Source organism: Cuculus canorus, chromosome 1 (assembly GCF_017976375.1).
Source record: "Cuculus canorus isolate bCucCan1 chromosome 1, bCucCan1.pri, whole genome shotgun sequence".
NCBI lineage: Eukaryota > Metazoa > Chordata > Aves > Cuculiformes > Cuculidae > Cuculus > Cuculus canorus.
In genome coordinates this window covers 204,963,395-204,983,527 of record NC_071401.1, presented here as the reverse complement: position 1 = coordinate 204,983,527, position 20,133 = coordinate 204,963,395, and the positions used below count along the sequence as shown (strand labels likewise).

The following is a 20,133-nucleotide window of genomic DNA, read 5'->3' as shown; positions in this document are numbered from 1 at the left end:
AAAACTCCCAAATCTCCCCCATGCCGATGGGACCTCAAAATCCTCTCCAACCTGGACAAAACCCCCAAACCTTCCCCATGCAGGGGAGACCCCTAAATCCCCCAAATCCCCTGCAAGCAGGTGGGACCCACAGATCCCCTCCAACCCAGACAAATCTCCCCCATGCAGATAGGACCCCCAAATCCTCTCCAACCCCGACAAAACCCCTAAACCTTCCCCATGCGGGGGAACCCCTAAAATCCCCCAAATCCCCTCCAAGCAGGTGGGACCCCAAAATCCCCTCCAACCCAGACAAAACTCCCAAATCTCCCCCATGCAGATGGGACCTCCAAAGCTCCTCTAATCCGACAAAACCCCCAAACCTTCCCCACGCAGAGGAGACCCCTAAAATCCCCCAAATCCCCTCCAAGCAGGTGGGACCTCAAAATCCCCTCCAACACAGACAAAACTCCCAAATCTCCCCCATGCAGATGGGACCTCCAAAGCTTCTCTAATCCGACAAAACCCCCAAACCTTCCCCTTGCAGGGGAGACCCCTAAATCCCCCACATCCCCTCCACACCCCCTCACCTCACCAACACCCCCCCCTCCAGCAGGTGGACACCCACCTCCCCCCTTGCAGCCCCCCCTCATCCCCATCCCTCCCGGTGCAGGGGCGGAGGCGGGGGCGGTCCAGGACCGCAGTGTCCCCTCCCCCGGTGGCAGGAGATGCCGGGGGGGAAGGGGGGGGGGGTTGGGACCGGGGTTGGGACCAGTGGAGAGCGCTGGGAGCCGCTGCGGGGACGGCAGGGCTGAGGCACCATGCGGGCATCCCTTCTGCTGCCGCTGCTGCTGCTCGGTAAGTGCAAACCCCCCTCCATACTCCTCTGTTTGCCTTCGCTTTCCTTTTCCCTCCCCTCAAGCATCCTCTTCCTCCCTATTTTTTTCCCTTTGCTGTTGGGGAGTTTGAAGCAAATTGGACAGAAAGGCGGAAAAATCAAGTAGGGGACGCTGAGTGTCCACTCGCTTTTCCCAATCCAGGAGGATTAACCTTCTTATTTAGAAACTAAGAGCATCCAACCACCCCCCAGCAGCTCAACTTGAGGCTCCCAGAGCCGCAGTGCTTGTTTCTTTATGCAATGGGATGAGCTAAACACAACTCTTCTTCCCTCCCTCACCCGGCTGCACAAAGGTCCAGGGGTTTGGGCTCTTGGAGACTGATGTGTAAAAGCACTGAGCCTCACAGCTCTCTTTTAGGGTCCCAAAAGCAAAGAGGGGACCTTTCGCTTTGGGTTGGTACAGTGGTTCTTGCAGTGGTTCAGGTGCTGCAGGGATTGGACGTGAGCCCTCAGCCCTAGTTGATGACATGAGCAAAAAGGGGGAAAAAGCTGGTGGGAGACAGCAATTATCCAGTGGAAGTTGGTGGAGTTGGGAAAAAGGTAAACTTCTAGAGAGCTTTTGCTGTGGGGGATCATAGAATCACCAGGTTGGAAAAGACCCTTGAGATCATCGAGCCCAACCGTACCTGTCCACTCCTAAATCACATTCCCAAGCATTTCACTTACCCATATTGGGTTGGCACTCTCCTTTTAGCCTTCTTCATGGAAGCAAGAATCATAGAATCAGTAGATTGGAAAAGACCTTTAAGATCATCAAGCTCAACTGTACCTGTCCACTCCTAAATCATATCCCTAAGCACTTAATTTACCCATATTTTAAACACCTCCAGGGATGGAGACTCAACCACCTCCCTGGGCATCCTCTGGCAGTGCCTGATAATCCATTTAGTGAAAAAAATTCTTCCCAATGTCCCATGCATCGAGCTGGATGGGGAGTAGAAACGATGTCTCCAGCCCTGCTGTAATGCTGGGGTTAAAGGTGCTGTGGAAACGGCTGTGGGTGATGCAGCCGAAAGTCTGGCTCGTTGGCAGGGTGTTTTGTTGGAGAGGTGGTCGTAAATTGCACCAAAAAGTAGTGGGTAAAGGAAATGCACTGATTATTTCAGAAGTGAAGAAGATCAAGGAGGAGTAGGGTATTTATTGTCTGTATTCAGGGAAAATGAAAGAGGGGAAAGTAGAATAAAATGGAAAGGAGTAAAATAGAACAGAAAGAAATGCAATAGACTGGAATAGAATGGAATAGAATGGAATAGAATGGAATGGAATAAAATAAAATAAAATAAAATAAAATAAAATAAAATAAAATAAAATAAAATAAAATAAAATAAAATAAAATAAAATAAAACAGGAGAAAGTGAAAACTTACTCTGTGTCATGTCTCCCAGCGGAGCCTTTGCTGAACTCTTATTGAAGGTAACAAAAGCTGAGGGACGCTCCGGAGGTAAAAGCACAAGTGGAGGCAGGGCCCTGGGGTGAATTCACAGAGGTCTGGCTGAAATCTCTGCCTGCCTGTTTTTTTCCTACTATCTCCAGACTTGCAAGTGCCGTGGCTTGGCGGGCGAGCAGGTGTGAAGCCCCCATCTTTCTCTGATGCCAACACGGGCTTTAAAAGATAGGATTCCTCTTCCCTTTAAAACTCAAAAAACCCTCAGCCTCATTAATACTGGCATAAAATAGGAGCTGTTAATGCAATTTTTCTTGTGCTGGCCAGAATTTAGCTGAGTTTAGCTGACTTTGCCTTCTCGGCAGGTTTTGTTCTGTTTCTTCCAAACGGAGCAGTAAATATGCTGGGATTGGTACAAAACAGGCTTTTAGCGGGAGGATGGTGGAGGAACCTGTTTCTATAAGGCTCTCAAGTCATCCTATTACATTTTTCTCAGCGATTATTTGATTAAATCCTTCAAAATAGTATTTCCTGCCATTAGTGCTGCTCTTAAGTTCTGAAATAAGCTACTTAGACACACTTTTATGTTGTTCCCAGAGTATTTGCACCAGGAATTTCTTCATTAGGAGCCAAACTAGGTATCCCTCCTTGCTGGGTGTTTAGGCTTGGAGTCTCAGCAGTGCCTACCTGTAGGGCTGGTGTTGGCTGCAATCATCTGAGTTACTCAAAGCCTAAAATTTGTCTTTTTTCCTCCCCAAAATGGGAGGAAATTGCGTTTGTTAGTGAAATGTAAGATTTTTGGTGTCTTAAAAAATTGTGATTGAGATGGAGCTCTCGTGCTTTTCTCTGTGGAGATGTGAATGGGGTGGGTGAGCAGGGAATTGAGATTTCGGAGCATGGTTTTGGGTGTCATGAGGAAGAAGGTAACAACATCGTCTGTGTGGCAGAGCAGAGTCAGCCCAAGGTGGCTGAAGTTGTTAAAAGCAGCTATTTCTGGTACAGCTGTTTTGCTGAAAATAGTGGCTTCCAGATTCATATCATCCCAACCCCCTGATTCTGCAGAGATCCCCTCTAATTTCCCCTGCTGTAAATCACAGTAAAATCAGCCTCAGACAAGGCACAGCCAGTGTGTTCAAGAGATGCAGCAAATGTGACATCGGCTGAAAAACATCTTCAAATTCAAGCAGGCTGCAAGGAACTTGTAGTTACCCATCACAGCATATTCACAGGACATTTTGTTTTATTCGTTCTTTCCCCATATTAGGTTTTCTGTCCCAGAGGGGGGTATGATAGCAAAATTGCATGAGGAAGAGAGAAACAATACTTTTTATTCCCAGGGGATTAAAAAGAACTACAGCTCAAACCTGTCCTGGGGGCAGGAAGGGATTTTACCTGAGATGAGCCCTTTTTCCCCAGCTCAAAGCAAACCTAAGATTGATGGTTTTTAAATCCTTGTTGCCAAAACACCACTTTTCATTCCCAAAGCCGCCTGGCTCCTGGTACTGGGAGTTCCGTGTTTGTCCAGGACAGGCTGTCAAAGATATGCAGTTTTTTTAGAATCCATTTTATCCATTGAATACTAATCTTGATATGGGCAGGAGCAGGTAATTAAAGCCACGTCTACTGGAGAAGAAAAGCATTTTTAACCAGAGACTTTTAAATCAGCCTTGAAGTGGAATGGATCTCCTTATATATTTGCTACTGGATGAACTTTGAATTTTGCAGCCTTTCTGCAAGCCCTTTCAGCAGTGCAATGCCTTTGATTCCCCAGTGGCAAAGCAGATATGGTAATGATACCCCATGGGTCTGTTTAGGTAGCTTAATTAAAGTATTGTTTGTAAAGCACTTGAAGATCCTTGGATGAAAGGAGCTGGAAACATGCAATACACCGATTTAATTCCAGAAAGTTGTTTTAAAAGCTTATGATGAGGAGGTTGGTGATCTTTCATGTTGGCGGAGATGGGAGACTGGCTGGAAATATCTGCTCTCAGCATTTGCAGGGAGGCTGGGGTTGCACTTTGGTTATTATTTTCCCTATAAATCATGAGTTTTCTCTCCCTGTCTGCATGCTTTAAAAGACTTAGGCCTGCCAACACGAGCTCTGGGGTGTTTGGGGACCCAGGGCGTGGGAACTGATAGAAGTTAATTATAGTCAAGCAAGAATCCCTCAGGCTGTGCGATAGCCCCTGTGTCACAGCGGTGTCACAGCGGTGTCACAGCGGTGTCACAGCGCTATACGAGGGTGGAGAGGAGCTGTTGGGGTTTAGGTCCAGGACCGCATCCATGCCACCTGCTTCCACTTGCCCTGAATATCGTCCCCTTATCCTTGATGCTGGACTGGGTTTTCCCTGTCCCCAGGGACCCATGCCAGCACCCAGAGCCCCTTGATGCTTTGCAAGGCCAGGGAGGACAGGATGAGTGGGGTTTCATCCTTACAGGGCTGATGCCCTGGGGAAGTAAGATCCCATCACAACACCCAGCTGAGCTGCTCTGTGCTACAGCAGCTCAAGCCCTAAGCCCATCTGCCTTCAATAGCTACATCTCCGTGGGGTCCAAGCAGTAGAAGGATGGAGTATGTTGCAAACAACCCACCCAAGGGTGTGCAGAAATTCCTGCTTTCCAGCTGCTGAGCTGATGGGGAGTGACACGCGGGCAGAAAAATGCATCCCCCTCACCTTCAGTCCTGCTCCTAGCACGACACCACACTTAACATGACTGACGGCCACACTCAGCTCTGCTGAGAGCCGAACGTTACAGAGGGTTTGAACTTTGCAGGAATCCGGGTGGCCCAGTTTGGTCCATTCCCCATGTGCAAGCATGTGAAATCTTGCAAACTTTCCCAAGCGTTTTCACATGCTTCTGCCAACTTCCTCGTCCAAAGCCTGTTTACATGCATGGCTTCTTCTATAACTGCCCGATCTCCACCTAAGGATGTTGTTTCTGAATTCCTGCAATGCCTGCCCTTCACAGAAAGCTCCTGACCCAACTTAGCTTTTTTTTTTTAATTCTAAACGATGCGTACAATCATCTGGCATTTGTTGTTCTCCAGCTACCTCTGCGCAGTTCACTGCAACCCCCAGGGATTTGCCAAATAGTCTACATTGCAGAAAGCAGTACCTTTGGTTTTGGGATTATTATGCAAATCCACCGAATCCTTCTCTTGCTGCTTGGGAGGCAACCAGGCTCGAATTTTATTCTGCATGAGAGTGTTGCAGGTCCTACTGCATTGGAGATGCACGACCCATTTCCCCCAAATCCCTCTCTATGTGCCATTAGGGCTTAACCAAATCAAATTCCTTTATAAAACCATTTTTTTTCCTCCAGACTGCCTGGTGTGATGTGTCCCACACGCCGGGGTAGGGTGCTTTCTCCTGTTGCTTCTTTGTTATTTGGAAAAGTCTGAGACTGTTAGTCTGAACTTCATCAGGTTTTAACAGCTCTAATTGCCTATTTGTCTGTTGTAGCGGTGTTTTGCTCTGAATGTCCTTGAGGAATACATAGATCCACTTACTTAAAGCTGGGTGAGACAAGAGGGATGTGCTCTGCATGTGCTCTGCCCGTATCACAGCTCTAGTTTTGAGGTGCCTAAGCAGAGGGACTAGTCTATATCTAAAACTGTTTAACTTTTGAGCCCTGCCCAAGAAGGTAGGCTGAGCTGGGGGAGAAAAGAAGATCTAACTTGTTATTGTACAAACCCCATATCTGATATTCTATCAACCGGAGAGCTGAAGTGCTGTTTAAAGAACTGTCTGTGCCACAGTCTATCTCTGTTTTGCATGTGTTTGCTTAGACTGCACACTGTTTGGTGGAGAGACCATGCAATGAGTGTTAAGGGATGGAGAAATGCTCTCTTTTAGGGTCTCCAGGATTGCTGCAGTACAAATAGCATCACTGAAGGCCTGGCGAGCAATGGTCTCCAAAGCAGCAACAGCTTTCCATGGCCAGAAGCAACCTTGCAGCACTTCAAGGGGAGGGTGGGGAAGTCACAAGTCCCATTTAGAGGGCTTTTATCATGACGTCTAGTAAATTTGGAGCTCCTGCTGCGATTCAGGAGGAGTTGCTGACTTTGCACTGCTGCTTTCTACCCCTTTACAATGTGACCACCTGGGGCCATGCTGACACAGTGGTATTTTTCTTCTAGCTAAACTTCTAGGTGATGGATATCAGTGTCCTCACTTCCTTCCATAGCCAAGGGTGAGGGACAGGTTCTTTCAAGGATGACTTATCCAGCTTTGAGTTAGCTGCCTGCTGTATAGTGTAAATAGTGCTATAATAGCTCTGCTGGAGACTTGGAAAGTGCCAACAGTAGTAACGTTATTGACTTCTGGGAGTTACAAAAGTGTGGTGGATTATTTAGGGTGACCTTCTTGGGGGTTGCGTGCACATATTCATTTGACTTAAGCCATAGGGTGTTTTAAAGTCAGCTATGGGTAACGAATAATGCTGAGCACCATTGGGAACCAGCAAATGTCAGGATATACCATCAATCCTAAAGAGGAAAACCACCCTCTCTCATTTAAGATATGGAATGAAGTTCCTCCTGACCCTGAAGCCACCCATATCCTCCATTGATCGTTTGCTTATTGGGTCCCAGGTACTCTCCCTGAAGTTCTTCTCATCACTAAATTTGGCTGCCTTGCAAATCTTTGCAGCGCACGCTGCTCTGCATGTGGCAGGCACCTTTCCCATCCCATAAATAACATACGTCTCACAGCTTGCTTGGCTACATGCCAGGAGCACTCGGCAGACGCCGGTGACAATTTGGTGACAAAGTATTTCAAGGAGACCAGGAGAATGCAAACGACTTATTAAAATTAACTCAGTGTAAAGCCTCAATGCCCAGCATAAAACAGAAGGGATAACGAAGGGAAATGAGCCTTTATTTAGGGCGATGGGAATTCAAAGATTCTGAAGCACCTGCTTTTGGATGTACGTGTACAATTAAATCAGCTGCAGGAAGGCAACATACCACGTTGATATTTGGCTTTCAGCGTGGCTCACCTTGTGTGTAATGTCCAAGGTGTCCTGCATCTCAGCATAGCGCGAGGCTGAGTGGCAACAGAAAAGGAACTGGTCCCTGGGATGAGGGGTCTTGTGGAGGAAGGGAAAATCGTGAGTCCTGGTGTTGCCAGCTCTCCTGTAGTTCTGAACAAGCTGCTTTTTCCTCCTAGTGAAGAACCCAAGTTGATGCCATGTAGGTTCATCTTAACCAAGATACTTAGAGTTGGAGCAGAGTTGTCTCTGAATCCAGTTGCTGTTAGGAAAGGACATCTTCTGAAGACAATTCAGATGTGTCTTGGGAGGACTTGGGCCCTAGAGGCACTTGTCTCCATACATGCTTCTCTTCAGAGTCTGATGCTACACCAAATATGTCCAGGATCTGACCCTGGATACTCTTATGTTGCGTAACAGTATCTGCATTTGCTTAAAAAAAACATCAAAAAAAATGTATATTTCAGGATTTGGAAGAATTTCTGGGGATGGGTCAGGAGTACACCCTAAAGCCTGCAAAATGGAAAGGCAGATAAGAAGAACAGAGTCTTTGGGTTTTAAAACAAAGTCTATGTTTGAAGCCAGGTGCAGGACAGATGCCTTAGAAATAGGCAGCCAAGACCTGCGTTAAAATCTCCTCCAAAATGGAAAAGATATTTTTTATTTCTGAGTTAGTCCCATTTTAGATGTTGATTCGAGGTCTGGCTTATATTCTTAGCGTCCTTAATAAAAATTGGATTAATCCAGCATTTTTTTCTCTCTCTCACAAACTCTGTGTGTAGGATTTGGTCTTCTAGCACATGGCTCACAAGACTGGTGAAAGGGAGGAGGAAGGTCATTTTGCAGTGGAAGAAAAAGGCCGTAGTTATTAATGGCAAAGGTTGAAACTTTCTCTCTCAGGCTTAATTGATTTTAGTAATTTTGACTGGAGAAGGAGGTAGAAATTGGCTTAGAGTTATTAAGCTGTAGTACTTAAAGACATATTAAATCTTTTGTGGAGAAATAAAGAGACAACTTTATCAGGTATTTATTCTAAGTGGCTTCTGCTAAATACAGACAAACAGAAAATGCCAGATTTCTGACTTTGACAAAGAGGACTTGAAAGACTCTGCTGAAGAGTTTAGAGAAACTGTGTTTGAGAAACTCTTGCTTTGAAACCTAATAGCAAAGGCCACTTTTTTTCCTCCTCCCCAGACACTTCAGGCAGGAGGGTGAGATAAGACATTCCACCACGTACGCAAATGGGGAAAAAAGGGAAAAGTTTCAATGATACTGCCACAGCCCGTGGAAAATGGATAGCTCTCAGAGTGACTGTTACATGCTGCTTATCAAGATACTGTATGCCTTGACAATGAGAAAAAGCAGAGGAGTTAAAGCAGTGCTCTGTGTTCCCCAGCACGGATCCGGTTAGCAGTGGTTATACTGGAATAACATCAAGTAACCAAGATCCTCGAGATAGATATAGATATATAGATTACTAAATAAGCAATTAAAATTGCCCTTGTTGGACGTTTCTAGTTTATTTAGCAACAGAAGAAATGTTTGAAGCGCAGGCAAGCAAAGTTTTCAACCAGGTGCTATGCAGCTATTAAGAAAGACCCTCAAACCAAGTTGAGACTGCACAACTTCAAACCCAGCATTCTCATTCATCCATTTTTTTTCAATCATCTCCCCACTCTCTAGCTGCTGGTGACCTGGACCCTAAATAAATAGAAATAACAAATAAATAAATAAAAATTTATGCTCATACGTTTCTGTTGACAAAGCAGAGAAAGTAGCAAAGTGCTATAAATGCATGAAATAACCCCCTCTTGTTTCATTTTCCTTTTTAAATTTTTTTTTTCTCCTAATATTGGTTTCATTTTTGAGATGGATCAACCCTCTGATATGGTTTGACATAATGCTGTGAAGTGTTTGTGCTTTCTACTGCCTCTTTCAAAGAGCACATGAACTTTCCAGCGCTAAATGGGGGCCTACAGGAAAGCTGGGGAGGGGCTCTTTGTCAGGAAGTGCAGGGATAGGACAAAGGGGAAGAGTTTCAAGCTGAAAGAGGGGAGATTTTAGATGAGACACTAGGAAGAAATTTGTCACTGTGAGAGTGGTGAGGCACTGGAAGAGGTTGCCCAGAGAAGTCATTAATGCCCCATCCCTGGAGGTGTTCAAGGCCAGGTTGGATGGGGCTTCCAGCAACTTGATCCAGTGGGAGGTGTCCCTGCCCATGGCAGAGGGTTGAAACTGGATAGGCTTTGAGGTCCCTTCCAACTCAAACCATTCTATGATTCTATGAATTTATGGTGAATCAAAGCGATGCTTTAAGCACACCAAAATCACCTGTGGCAACGAAAACCTGGGAAGCAGCGATGCATGTGCTGCAAATGGGATGAACTAGCAATTGCTGTGTGGCTCCTAGCTAAGCCTCATCCAGCCAAGTGACAACCAGGGTAAAACACGATCGAAATGGGATGCAGCACCACATCGGCTGTGAGGCCGGCAAGCTAAAATCCAACCCTTGACCTCATTTTTCAAACATGCAAGAGTTAATCTCAGCCCACCTCAGTGGCTCTTGAGATCATCACCTCCATACTCACCCGAGCCTCACAGTAATTCACACGCCAAAAAAGCAATGAGAGATCCTGACCTCTGACACAACTGATAAATTTTCCTGCCCTGAATGGTCCTGTGGAATAATGCGGAAAAGTAAGTTTTGAGCTTATTACAACACCCTGGTACAGAAAATGGTTTTGTTTCCTTATGCTTTTCCCAAATAGTTAAAGAAAAACTCAGGACTCGCAGTCTATGCAATTGTGAAAGCCTCTCAGATAGTTATGTTCTATAAATGGTACAAATAAATTCCCATTAACTGCATTTAAAGGGAGAACATCCTTTTTTTTCTCATTAAAGCCTCACAAAGAGTTCAAAACCTCATCTTACGGCAGGGTGCTTTGATTGAAATTGATGTGGCTTAAATTATGAATTTTAATCGCTATTTAAAATAAGCAAGGAGAAGGTCTTAATTTGAATTATTTGATTTTAATCATGTTTTTCATTTACAATTCATAGCTATATCCCTTAAGCAGGGCTGATTCTCCTTGGCTGCTCGTTGTAAAACTTGGAGATTTACCGCTGACTCTTGCCTTTCAGCTGTGTTTTCTAACCAGGTGGACACACTGTGAACATATTTGCTTAAGCGGTTACATTGTCTGCCACTGCTCTATTTCCATTTCTAATTTATGCATCTTTTAAGCCTTCCTAGGTAATGATGAATAATACTAATTTGGGGCTTATTGGTGGCAATAACTCTTTATTTGCAGAGGAAATTTCTGTAAACTGACAGACGCAAACCAGCATTTAAATTTAAATGCAAACCACCATTTAAAAGTCCTTTATGATACATCAAGTAACCGAGGTCTTGGATACCCAGCACGTAAACTTTTCAACATACTTTTGAGTTTAATGCTAAACAATTCATTGAGCAAATCTCAAGCGCCAATCTTACATGGAATTAGTGACTAAAATTAATTTTTTCATGTCCCTTGAGAGTTTTGAATAAACAGAAGTCGTTCTCTTAAAACTCACTTCTACTGTTAAAAATGGGAGAGGAAGCAATTTTATTTTCAAGCTGCAAGTTTCCAGTTGATTTTGCAGGTTTGAATTAACTATTGGTGGAGCAGTAGAGCATGTATCTCTCTTTGATCTGCAATGAGGGTATAAATGGCTATTTATATGCCTAACTTCTAACTGTCTAACTGAAGGCAGAAGAACTCCATGCTTAGTGTCTGGCTACCCTGGATATTTGCCCATACTGTGGGCAGAGAGTGATTAAAGGAAAGAAAAGCAAGAATTAATCAGGCTTCCTTTAACTAGCTGCCCCAGTTTTGTCTCACATCCAAATCCACTCCCATTTAGTTTCAGAAAATCCAAGTTCCCCAAGTACCATGGGCGTCCTGGTTGAGTTTAGTCCTGCTGCAATAAATTCAATCTTCTCTTTGGTTCTAGATGACAAAATCTGGCCTTTCACAAATTAGAGGAAGATTTGGCCTGGATGGATTGTGGCCCATGGCAGTGCACACACCCTTTCCCAATGGGACAAGGCCAGCTTGAAGCAGTTATTTTTGTGCCCAGGAAAGCAATATAGCCTAATGGATCCCAGTGGACCTCCATCCATCCACACTGCATGCCTGTCATGGGAGGATGGAAGCGATAGACTCAATTTCCCCTCTTCTTTCCAAAGTAAAACATTATTAATAGACAATTCTCAAGAGCCCAGTGGAGCCTTGAGCCCCTCATCAAGTCTGTTTAGGTGTATCTCCTTGCTGATCCTACATAACAGTATTTCCTCCCATAAGCTTAGCAATTAAAACTTTACAGCAACAATCACAGTGGGGAAAAAAAAAAAAAAAAAAAAAAAAAAAAGAAGGGAGGATAGATCCTGACAGTCGAAACATCTTTGGTGCATGGGAATTGCTTTTCAAAGGATGTCTTTATTAGGCAGGAAGCTGCCAAGAGCAATTGTTGCCACCAAGATGATGGCAGCTGCCACTCCTGCCATCACTGCTCTGCACATAGCCATTACAGTTATTGGGGTCTCACCTCTATGGTGAGGACACATCTGCTTCTGCTATGACTAGTTAGTTCAGGCTGATAAAGTTGTCTGATATGCTGAAGTTAGACCCAGCTCAAGTTGGAGGATAAACCCTGGGCCAGACCCTGCAGCCCTCACTCTGTGTTTCATCAGGCCAAGTCCCTCTCAGGCTGTTGAGAGGGAGCAATATCCCATGATGGACATGCTCCAGAGAAGCTCTGCCATGGTGACTTGTTCTCAAAGTCTGGCCTATAATTTACCATCTTGCCCAAACCCCTGGTTTCTGCAGGGCTTTCCAAGAAGGAGAAGGTCAATACCAGATTGGGTGGTGTAAAGCAATTCCTCATGAGAGCAAGGATGACCAATACAACCACCACTGTGGGCTGCAGTACCAAGCCACAGAGCTTGTTATCCATCACCATCCACATTCTCTATGTTGGTATTCCTGCAATTCATGGCTTCAGCTGCTGGGGTTGCTTTAGGGCAGCTGAGATGGGGGGAAAAAAAGCTGTTCTTTTGGCAAAGGAAGTGACACAACCAGAGGAAAGGTGGACTGTTGGAAGGGGAGGGGTGAAAAGTGGACATGTGAAGTTGGGTTAGCAGCACAAGAAGTAGGGGACCTCAGAGTCAACCTATAATGTGTACAACCTGTAATGTATATAGTCCTTTACAAATGCCCTTTACAAGTGGTTATAAGGGAAGTCCAAAATTATGGGTTGATAAAGGAAAGAGATGGGTTTTCGTTTGGAAGAAACAGAGCTGGTTTTCTGTTTGTTGTGGTCTTCTTATGATATCTGGCCATGGGTAGCTGACAGATGCGCAGGGTAAAGTTTTGGGGGCTGTAAAGTGCTTTTGGCAGCAGAGCCAGCTCCCAAGGGAGCAAGGCTTTCCTTCTGCTGATAACATTAGAAACAGAGATTGTGGACTCTCATCAGCATCTTTGATGGAAGCGAAGGGACTCATCCCTGCCAACAGCTCGTGCTCCTGCAGGACCCTCTACATACCCTGCCTGGTGGGTGTGGAAGCGTCTGTCATTGCAGAACATGACAAAAGCCATTGGATAGGCATGAGGATGGGTACAGACCCTCAGCACGATGCTTACTGGTGAGAAGGTCGGGGGAAACGATGGAGAGCCAACGCATTTTGAACAAGACCCAAAGCCAAACTCTGGTGCGATAGTTGCTGAGGTCCTGCTGCGTATGCAGAGAAATCCCACTCACATTCCTGATAAAAACCTGCAAAAAGCCCCTTGGAAAAAATATCAGGAAACCACCAAAAGAAACAACCACGTGTGCCTTGCAGATTTGATGAGAAATACTTGGGGGACAGCCATGTCAAAGGAATGCTGGCTATTTCGGGGCTGTATTTATGTTTGAGCTGGCAGATGAGGGTTGCAGCTCTTCGCTTTGTCTTCAGTGAGACTGTTTTTCACGTCTGGCGGGACTGCACAACCTGATTAGGAGGGGGGCTCGCCCTGTGAGGGTGGCAGCAGTGCAGGGATGTAAGCTGCTTTCCCTGGAAGCAGGCATTGGGGTGTGCCCAGAGCTGGTGAACACAGCCCAGCTGGCCTTTTAGGAAAGGTTTCCTTATAATCCTGCTCAGAAGCAATTTTGGGGCAGGGATTTACCTCCGCCATGGCTGGGAAAATTGTTACCCTGAGGCACTGGAAGAAAGGGGCTGATAAAGGGGATGGGCGAGTGGGGTGGGGACTAGGAAACCTCTGCAGACAAATTGGCTTTGAAGTTGGGTTTTGGAGAGGCTTTCAGGATTGCACTTTATTTATTTATTTACTCCCATCCTGAAGGCTGACGCTCATCACAGCAGGAGCCTTGGGGAAGGGAAGGGTAAGAGAAGTGCAGCCTGCAAGCTGTTATTGCAAGGATTTTTCGCTTACTCTGAGCAGAGGCGTGCACCTTGTCAAGGGACAGGAGAAAGCAAGGGGTAAAAAGATTTTGCCTCTGCCCCAATCTAACAAGAGCTAATGCTCGCAGCCTACTTCTGAAGTAGGTAAAGGTATTCCTGCCACAGGAATTTATTTCCTAGAGGCAGACAAAGGCCCTCAGATCTCTCAGCTCCTATTTTAAGCAACAAAACTGTTCTTTGCCGAGATGGACAGATGTGTCCGAGGTACCTGTGGGCACATTTCCCGTATTTCTTCCTCAAGAAGGTAGGAAATGGCTTGTTATAGCACCTTGGTGCCACCTGCCACCTTTGTAGGACTTCCCAAAGTCAAAGAGTTAGAAACTGTTCCAGCCCTGTTCAATCCACGGCTGCTACCACAAAAATACCAAGAGTGAAGAAAGAAGAAGGGAGCCATCGCCTTGTTAATATAAATTAGAAATAGTGCAGCTGTTTTATAGTAATAAATAGCAGCTTTTGGATCTGGATCTGGATGGATCAAAATTTGAGACAGCTTCCCAAGGGTGAGAGTGTGTGTGTGTGTGTGTGTGTGTGTGCAGCAACGTGGTGCCAAACGTCCTGCTGCTGTAACTCACCTTCCTCTCAGGTGCACTCCGCACATCTGGGCTGTTTGCAGGATAGGGGGTTTCTACACATCTTGCTTTTCTCCAACCCAATTCTGTTCCCATTTCAAAGACCCGGTTCAAACCCTGCAGCAGCAAAGGACTTTGCCATCTGCTGCGTCCACACTCTCAAAACGCAGTTCCTGCCTTCCAGTATGCGTGTCCTATTTATTTGGCCACTGTGTCATGCAGATATCTGCTGGGCAAAGGACCTGGCTCTGTTGTTTCGCATCATTTGAGCATTTCAGCCTCTCATCCATGACAACGTGGCCCACATAGAGAGGTCTAGGGACTGGAAGGATCTGGTGATGGACAGGCAGAGATGATGCTCATGTGCTAAGCAACCTCAGCTGACAGGGCCAGGAGCACATTTGCACCAGAGAGCAGTGTCCGGAGTAGATAGGTTTGCTAGTTATTAATTATTTAAAGCAATAATTGAACAATCAATTACAGGAGTTATCAATAAGCCTTGCTAAAAGTTGTTGTTTCCTTTTGATGCCTCAGCTTCCTCGCCTCCATGGTCAGCAGGCTCAGCACTTGCTTTCTGAGGAGAGTCAAGGAGCATTTTCCTCAACAAATAATTTCCAGAGATATCTGGGTGAGATGAGGCTCTGAGTAACAAAAGGGTCTTTTTGCACGTCTGATTGTGCTTTTCCAGATGTGGTTTTGAAGGCCGTGTGTGGATTTTTCAAGTTGTATCTTCTGACTTTCTGTAATGAGGGGCACTGATTTTCTCGTATCTCATAAGATAGGGTAGTTTTTGCATCAAAGCCATGCTTTGATTTGGCAGTGAGCACTTGCAAACATGACAGGGCTGTTCCCCAGCATAGCACGTCCTCAGCGTGGGGCTGCACTCACCCTCCCCACCCTTATTCCCCCAGCTCCAGGATTACAACCAGTAGCATCCATTGAATCCCAGTTCAATTTCCTCTCCCTCACTCTGCTCTGCTCATGGCTTTCTGCTGGTCCCGTCACAGACCCAACCTGCAGTCCCAGCCCCTCTCCTCCAGTCCCCAACCCCACTGCCACTCCAGCTTGATTTTCTAAAGGAAATGCCTGAACAGACGTGTCAGACTTTCACTGCTGAGCCGACAGCAGGATCCAGTCTCAATTATCACAGGAGCAGATTAATTTGGTTACTTTCATGAAACCCAGCCCTTCATCCACCTCCTACACCCGGAGCTCTGCTGGTCACCTCTCTGGGTCCCCTCCTGTGTGGGAGACCAGCATGAAGTTTGCAGACCTGCTGGCTTCTTTTAGGAGAAAGAGGAGGATGATTAACGGCAGGGAGGGGATGCAGCTCCTTCTTCCTTCCTGCTTCCTTTGCTCCCTTCCCCTGCCCTGCTATGGCCTGCCCTGTGGCACAACCTCCAGATACTGCCCTGGAGAGAAGGATTTTGGTGGCAAGAAGATGTCAGTGAAGCTCTGAGGTCAAAAGGTGACAAAGAAGGGTTTTTTTTCCAACCAGACCCCCAGACGTGTAAATGCTGCAAGCTTACTAGGCAACATTTAGCATTTTCCTTCCTAACCAGTTAGTATCTCCATGCTCAAACCCTCTAGTTGGACCTACCTGTCCAGGGAACAGATGCTGAGTTTTTGAGGAGCTGAGTATAATGACCATTGCATGACATTTTCATATATGTTTATTTTTTGCTGGAATTTCTCAGCACACAGCCATGCTATTAAAACCTACTCCAGCCCGCTTGCACTGAGTGCAAAGCGCTGCATCCCCGACCCGGCACCAACTTCCCATGCTCTTCTGCTCAGCTGTAACTGTGCAAGAATCCCACTCCTTGCTGGGCTGCTGGGTGGACAACATTGTTCCCCTATTGAGTCATAACAATGAGGTCATTGGGCTGGAAAGACAATATCATTCAGCAGCCAAGAACCCAGCTGGCTGGTCCTGGTTTTGTCTCATCTCCTATGACAAAGCCACATTTAATTGACTAATTAAAGCTCTTGCAGGCTCCATCTTGGAAAGAGTGACCAAAATGTACATTGTTCTTTGTCAGCATTAAGTCAAGCCAGTTGGCCGACTAAAAAGCGAGATCCTTCTTCCTTCTGCACCTTTTTATTTGTTGCGTAGGCCTAAATAACAATTTCTAGCAATAGAAAAAGCACCTTGGAGGTATGCTACCATATGTTTCTGAGGAAGGTAACTGCTTCAATGAGGATCCAAGGACCTCAAGAGAGCCCACTCAAAGCCCACTCTGCTCTAACCTGACCTAGCCCAAACCACTTTGGGATGGCCTCTCTGCATTGCCAGCACACCTGTTGTCCAACACTCAATATTTTCTTAGAATCATAGAATGGTTCGGGTCAGAAGGGACTATAAAGATCACCTAGTTCCAGACCTTCTGCCATGGGCAGGGACACCTTCCACTGGGTGAAGTTGCTCAAACCTCATCCAACCCCGTCTTGAACACCTCCAGGAAAGGGATATTTGGGGTTCCCAGCTCCCATAGAAGTATGATATTATACCTAAACCTATGGAGTTGGGATGCTCCTTTGCTCTGTATAACTGACCAGGATGATTTACCTGACTCACACACCCACTGAATGGGCCAACTTCAGCCTATGACTGTGTACCAGAGGCATTTTTCTGCCCACTTATGGGTCATCCTTCCCTTTAGGCACCTTTTGGGTGGCACAGGAACGGTGCTTAGAGCATAGGCAGAAAGCAGGGAGATGTACAGGTGCTGGCAAGCTTTATTCCCACAATAGAACTCTGCTTCCCTCAACCGAGTGCTCCTGCAGTGTCAGAACCTTCACTGCTTTCTGAATGAAGATGTTTTGAGCTCTGAGACCAGTGAGCACTTCTGCTCTCAACATTTCTTGCTCTTATGGCATTCTGAATAAGATCAACCTGCAAATAGTGAATAAATGTGCCCTAAGGGTCTTCTCAGGATAAATGCTATTTAGTGCTGCTAGGTTGCCATTTCCATTAAACCCTCAATTTTTTTCCTGCCCACAATATGATTGTCTTAAATCAGATTTATCTTCTTTTTGCTGCCCGGGCCCAGCTGAGCAGAAACACTGGGTGTATGTTTACTGCGTCGATGTCCCAGCCCTAAAGCACAGCAGCCGCTTCTTTTGAAGAACATACAAAGCAAGGAAGAGGAGCAATTGTTTGGGAGGAAGTTGAACCATAATGTAATAGAGTCCCATGAGGATTACTATTAGTAATTATTTGTATTGCTCTGGCACCTAACCAGGACTGGGGCCCCGGTTAGAAAGGCGCTGGACCAGCCTGTGAATGGTGACGGCTTCTCCAGCTAAAATCTCTCCACTTTTGCTGGTAGAGACGGGGGAAACTGAGGCAGGGAGAGGTTAAGAAATAAAACCAGGGGGTTCTATTTATGTATTACTCAGAGGGTTGTGGCTGAGCCAGGGTGTGAGCCAGTGCATAGTGCTTACAAGAGCATCCTTCCTCTCTGGGGGTAAAGAGTTAAGGCTCTTCTACCTGTGCTGCTTACAGCTACTGGGTAATACAGTATGCAGTGCTGGAGAATCGTGTGCTAGAAAAGCACTGGAAAAGGTCATTTCTCACTGTTTGCGCCTTTGATCAATGATTCCTGTGATCTTGTGTATTATATTAAGGAAAAGAAGAGCAGGAGTTGTTGAAGAATAGAAGTTCTTCGAATGGAAACTGAGTGTTAGTGCTCTTGAAAAGCAAAATAAAACAAAAAGAAAGAGCTAAAATAGATAATTTTTTTTCTGTAGAACTGACTGTTTCGGGAGAGTTAAGTAATGAGGCAATTATGAATTTGCCAACAATAGAAGTTGATCAGATTACACAGCCTGTAAAGCCAGATCGTCACTGGAGCCATTTGGTGGGAAAGAAACTCTGTGCCAGACAGTCTTTAAATAGTTTTGAATAGGAGGGAGGGTTAGCTGTGTCCTTCCCTTCCTAGGCTCTCCCCACCTAAAGAATAGCACTGAGCGTCCTGCCAAGTCCACCGTGTCCAGTCAATGCCCGCAGGCTCAACTCGCATGCTCAGCTATATAAATATATGTAGGTGCATATGTATGTGCGTGTGTATATATAGAGCTCCAAATTATCCAGGAAGACCCCACCCTGACGGAGGTGTGGGTGGGAAGTCGAAGAAAAAAAGGTGGGACCTGAAATAGCACCGACACACAAAGAATCCCAAGGAAATGTGGAGCCCTCCTCACGGTATTCACAGGAAATCTCCAGGCTGCTGGCTTGGTAACCTTGGCTGGCCAAGATCATGGGGATCACAGCTGAGGGATGGATCTTGCCATCCAGCTTGGCTTTTCTGCAAAAGCGCATGGTGAGAAGTGTGCGCTGGCAGCTTTATGTCAGTGGAGGTTTGCAGGTGTCTCATGTGCCTGTTCCAGTGCCTTACTACCCTCAAATAAAAAGATGGAACAGGTTGTCAAGGGAAATTGTGGCTGCCCCATCCCTGGAGGTGTTCAAGACCAGGTTGGATGGGGCCTTGGGCAGCCTGATCTAGTGGGAGGTGTCCCTGCCCATGGCAGGGGGGTTGGAACTGGGTGATCTTTGAGGTCCCTTCCAACCCAAACTATTCTATGATTCTACATGATGTGCCTGCAGAGGAATCTGTCTCCAGCGTAGTCTAATGAACACCAAAGCAAATGTCACTGGAGAGTGGGTATTTAACTAGGAATCACCCAAAATATTACTTAGAGAAGCTGGGGTGCTTGAGGAGGTCAAAGTGCTTCTTGAAAGTGGCTCCTATATCACTTGTGTCTTTGTCTACTTCACATCACAGCACCTTTGAGCTTCAATGAACCAAAGGTCATAGAATCGTAGAATATCTCAAGCTCAAAGGGACCATTAGGATCATAGAATGAAAGACGTGTTCAGTCATCTTTGGGTCTTTCCTTGCTCAGTGGTGGGTGATGTATGGATGGGTTGGGGGAGGCAACATGACTTGTGACCCTGAAAAGATTAAAAATAAAGTCGCTCGCTGGAGGGTGTAAATTTGAGCTGACTCGTGTGACTCATGAAGGGCACTGGGTGCACAAAGGAGGGTGAGGCTTTGGGTCTTATCACCTCCCCGCCATCACTTTTCCGCTGGCTCTTTCTGCCTTTGGGGTGGGCAAGCGTCCTCCAAGTCCTGCCCTCGGCCTCAGCCTCCCCACCAAAAGCTTCAGTGGCAGGAGAAGGCAGAAGACAATTCCTGCCGTAAATCTTCAGGGGAGGCAGGGAGGAAAGAGAGGTGCAAGAAGCAGAGGACGACGCTTTGCAGCGCTGTGGTGGTGATGTGTGCCAGCACTAGCTGACCTTCCAATCACCCACATCCATTTTATTTGCCCTTGCACTGGAGCAAGCGTGTGACCAGGATGGAACCTTCTTATTCCTTTAGGTTACAAGCCTAAAATCTCTCCTCTTGTTTTCTGCCCCTTAGGGCTGCAGCTTGGACTTCCTCCATGCTTAGCCTCCAGCTGTGGCTGCTGTACTCATTTTGATGCCATAAGCTTGGGTGTTTTATCCCTGCTGGCAATGCCACCTTTAATACCCCTCTGTAGTTTGACTTTCTTGGACTGCGAGGTCCCAAAGAAGAAAATAGTCCCTATTTCCTATACTCCCCTTCCTCATTGCAAGACTTACTTCCAAAAAGTGGAGACTTTTTGACTGCAAAAGCTACCCCCGGGAGATCTGCACATTTGTTGCTTTGTGAGACTCTTGTGGCCCTCATCTCATGGACAGAGTCTAGACACATCGCTGATGGCACGGCGCCTAGCTTGAGTGACATTAGCTGTGACAACTCTTCCCTGGTGCTGGCCA

The 20,133-nt window shown here is 46.1% G+C and overlaps 1 protein-coding gene across 4 annotated transcripts in view; it reads left to right on the top strand.

Moving 5' to 3' along the window:
• The first annotated feature begins 728 nt into the window (after nucleotides 1-728).
• Nucleotides 729-20,133, top strand: part of PODXL (podocalyxin like) — a 53,512-nt gene continuing 34,107 nt past the window's right edge. For all 4 annotated transcript variants that reach the window (XM_054078422.1, XM_054078412.1, XM_054078403.1 and 1 more), the window contains exon 1: nucleotides 729-837. In XM_054078422.1, coding sequence (XP_053934397.1) covers nucleotides 801-837 — 37 coding nt within the window. In that variant the 5' untranslated portion in view covers nucleotides 729-800. The remainder of the gene's footprint in view (nucleotides 838-20,133) is intronic.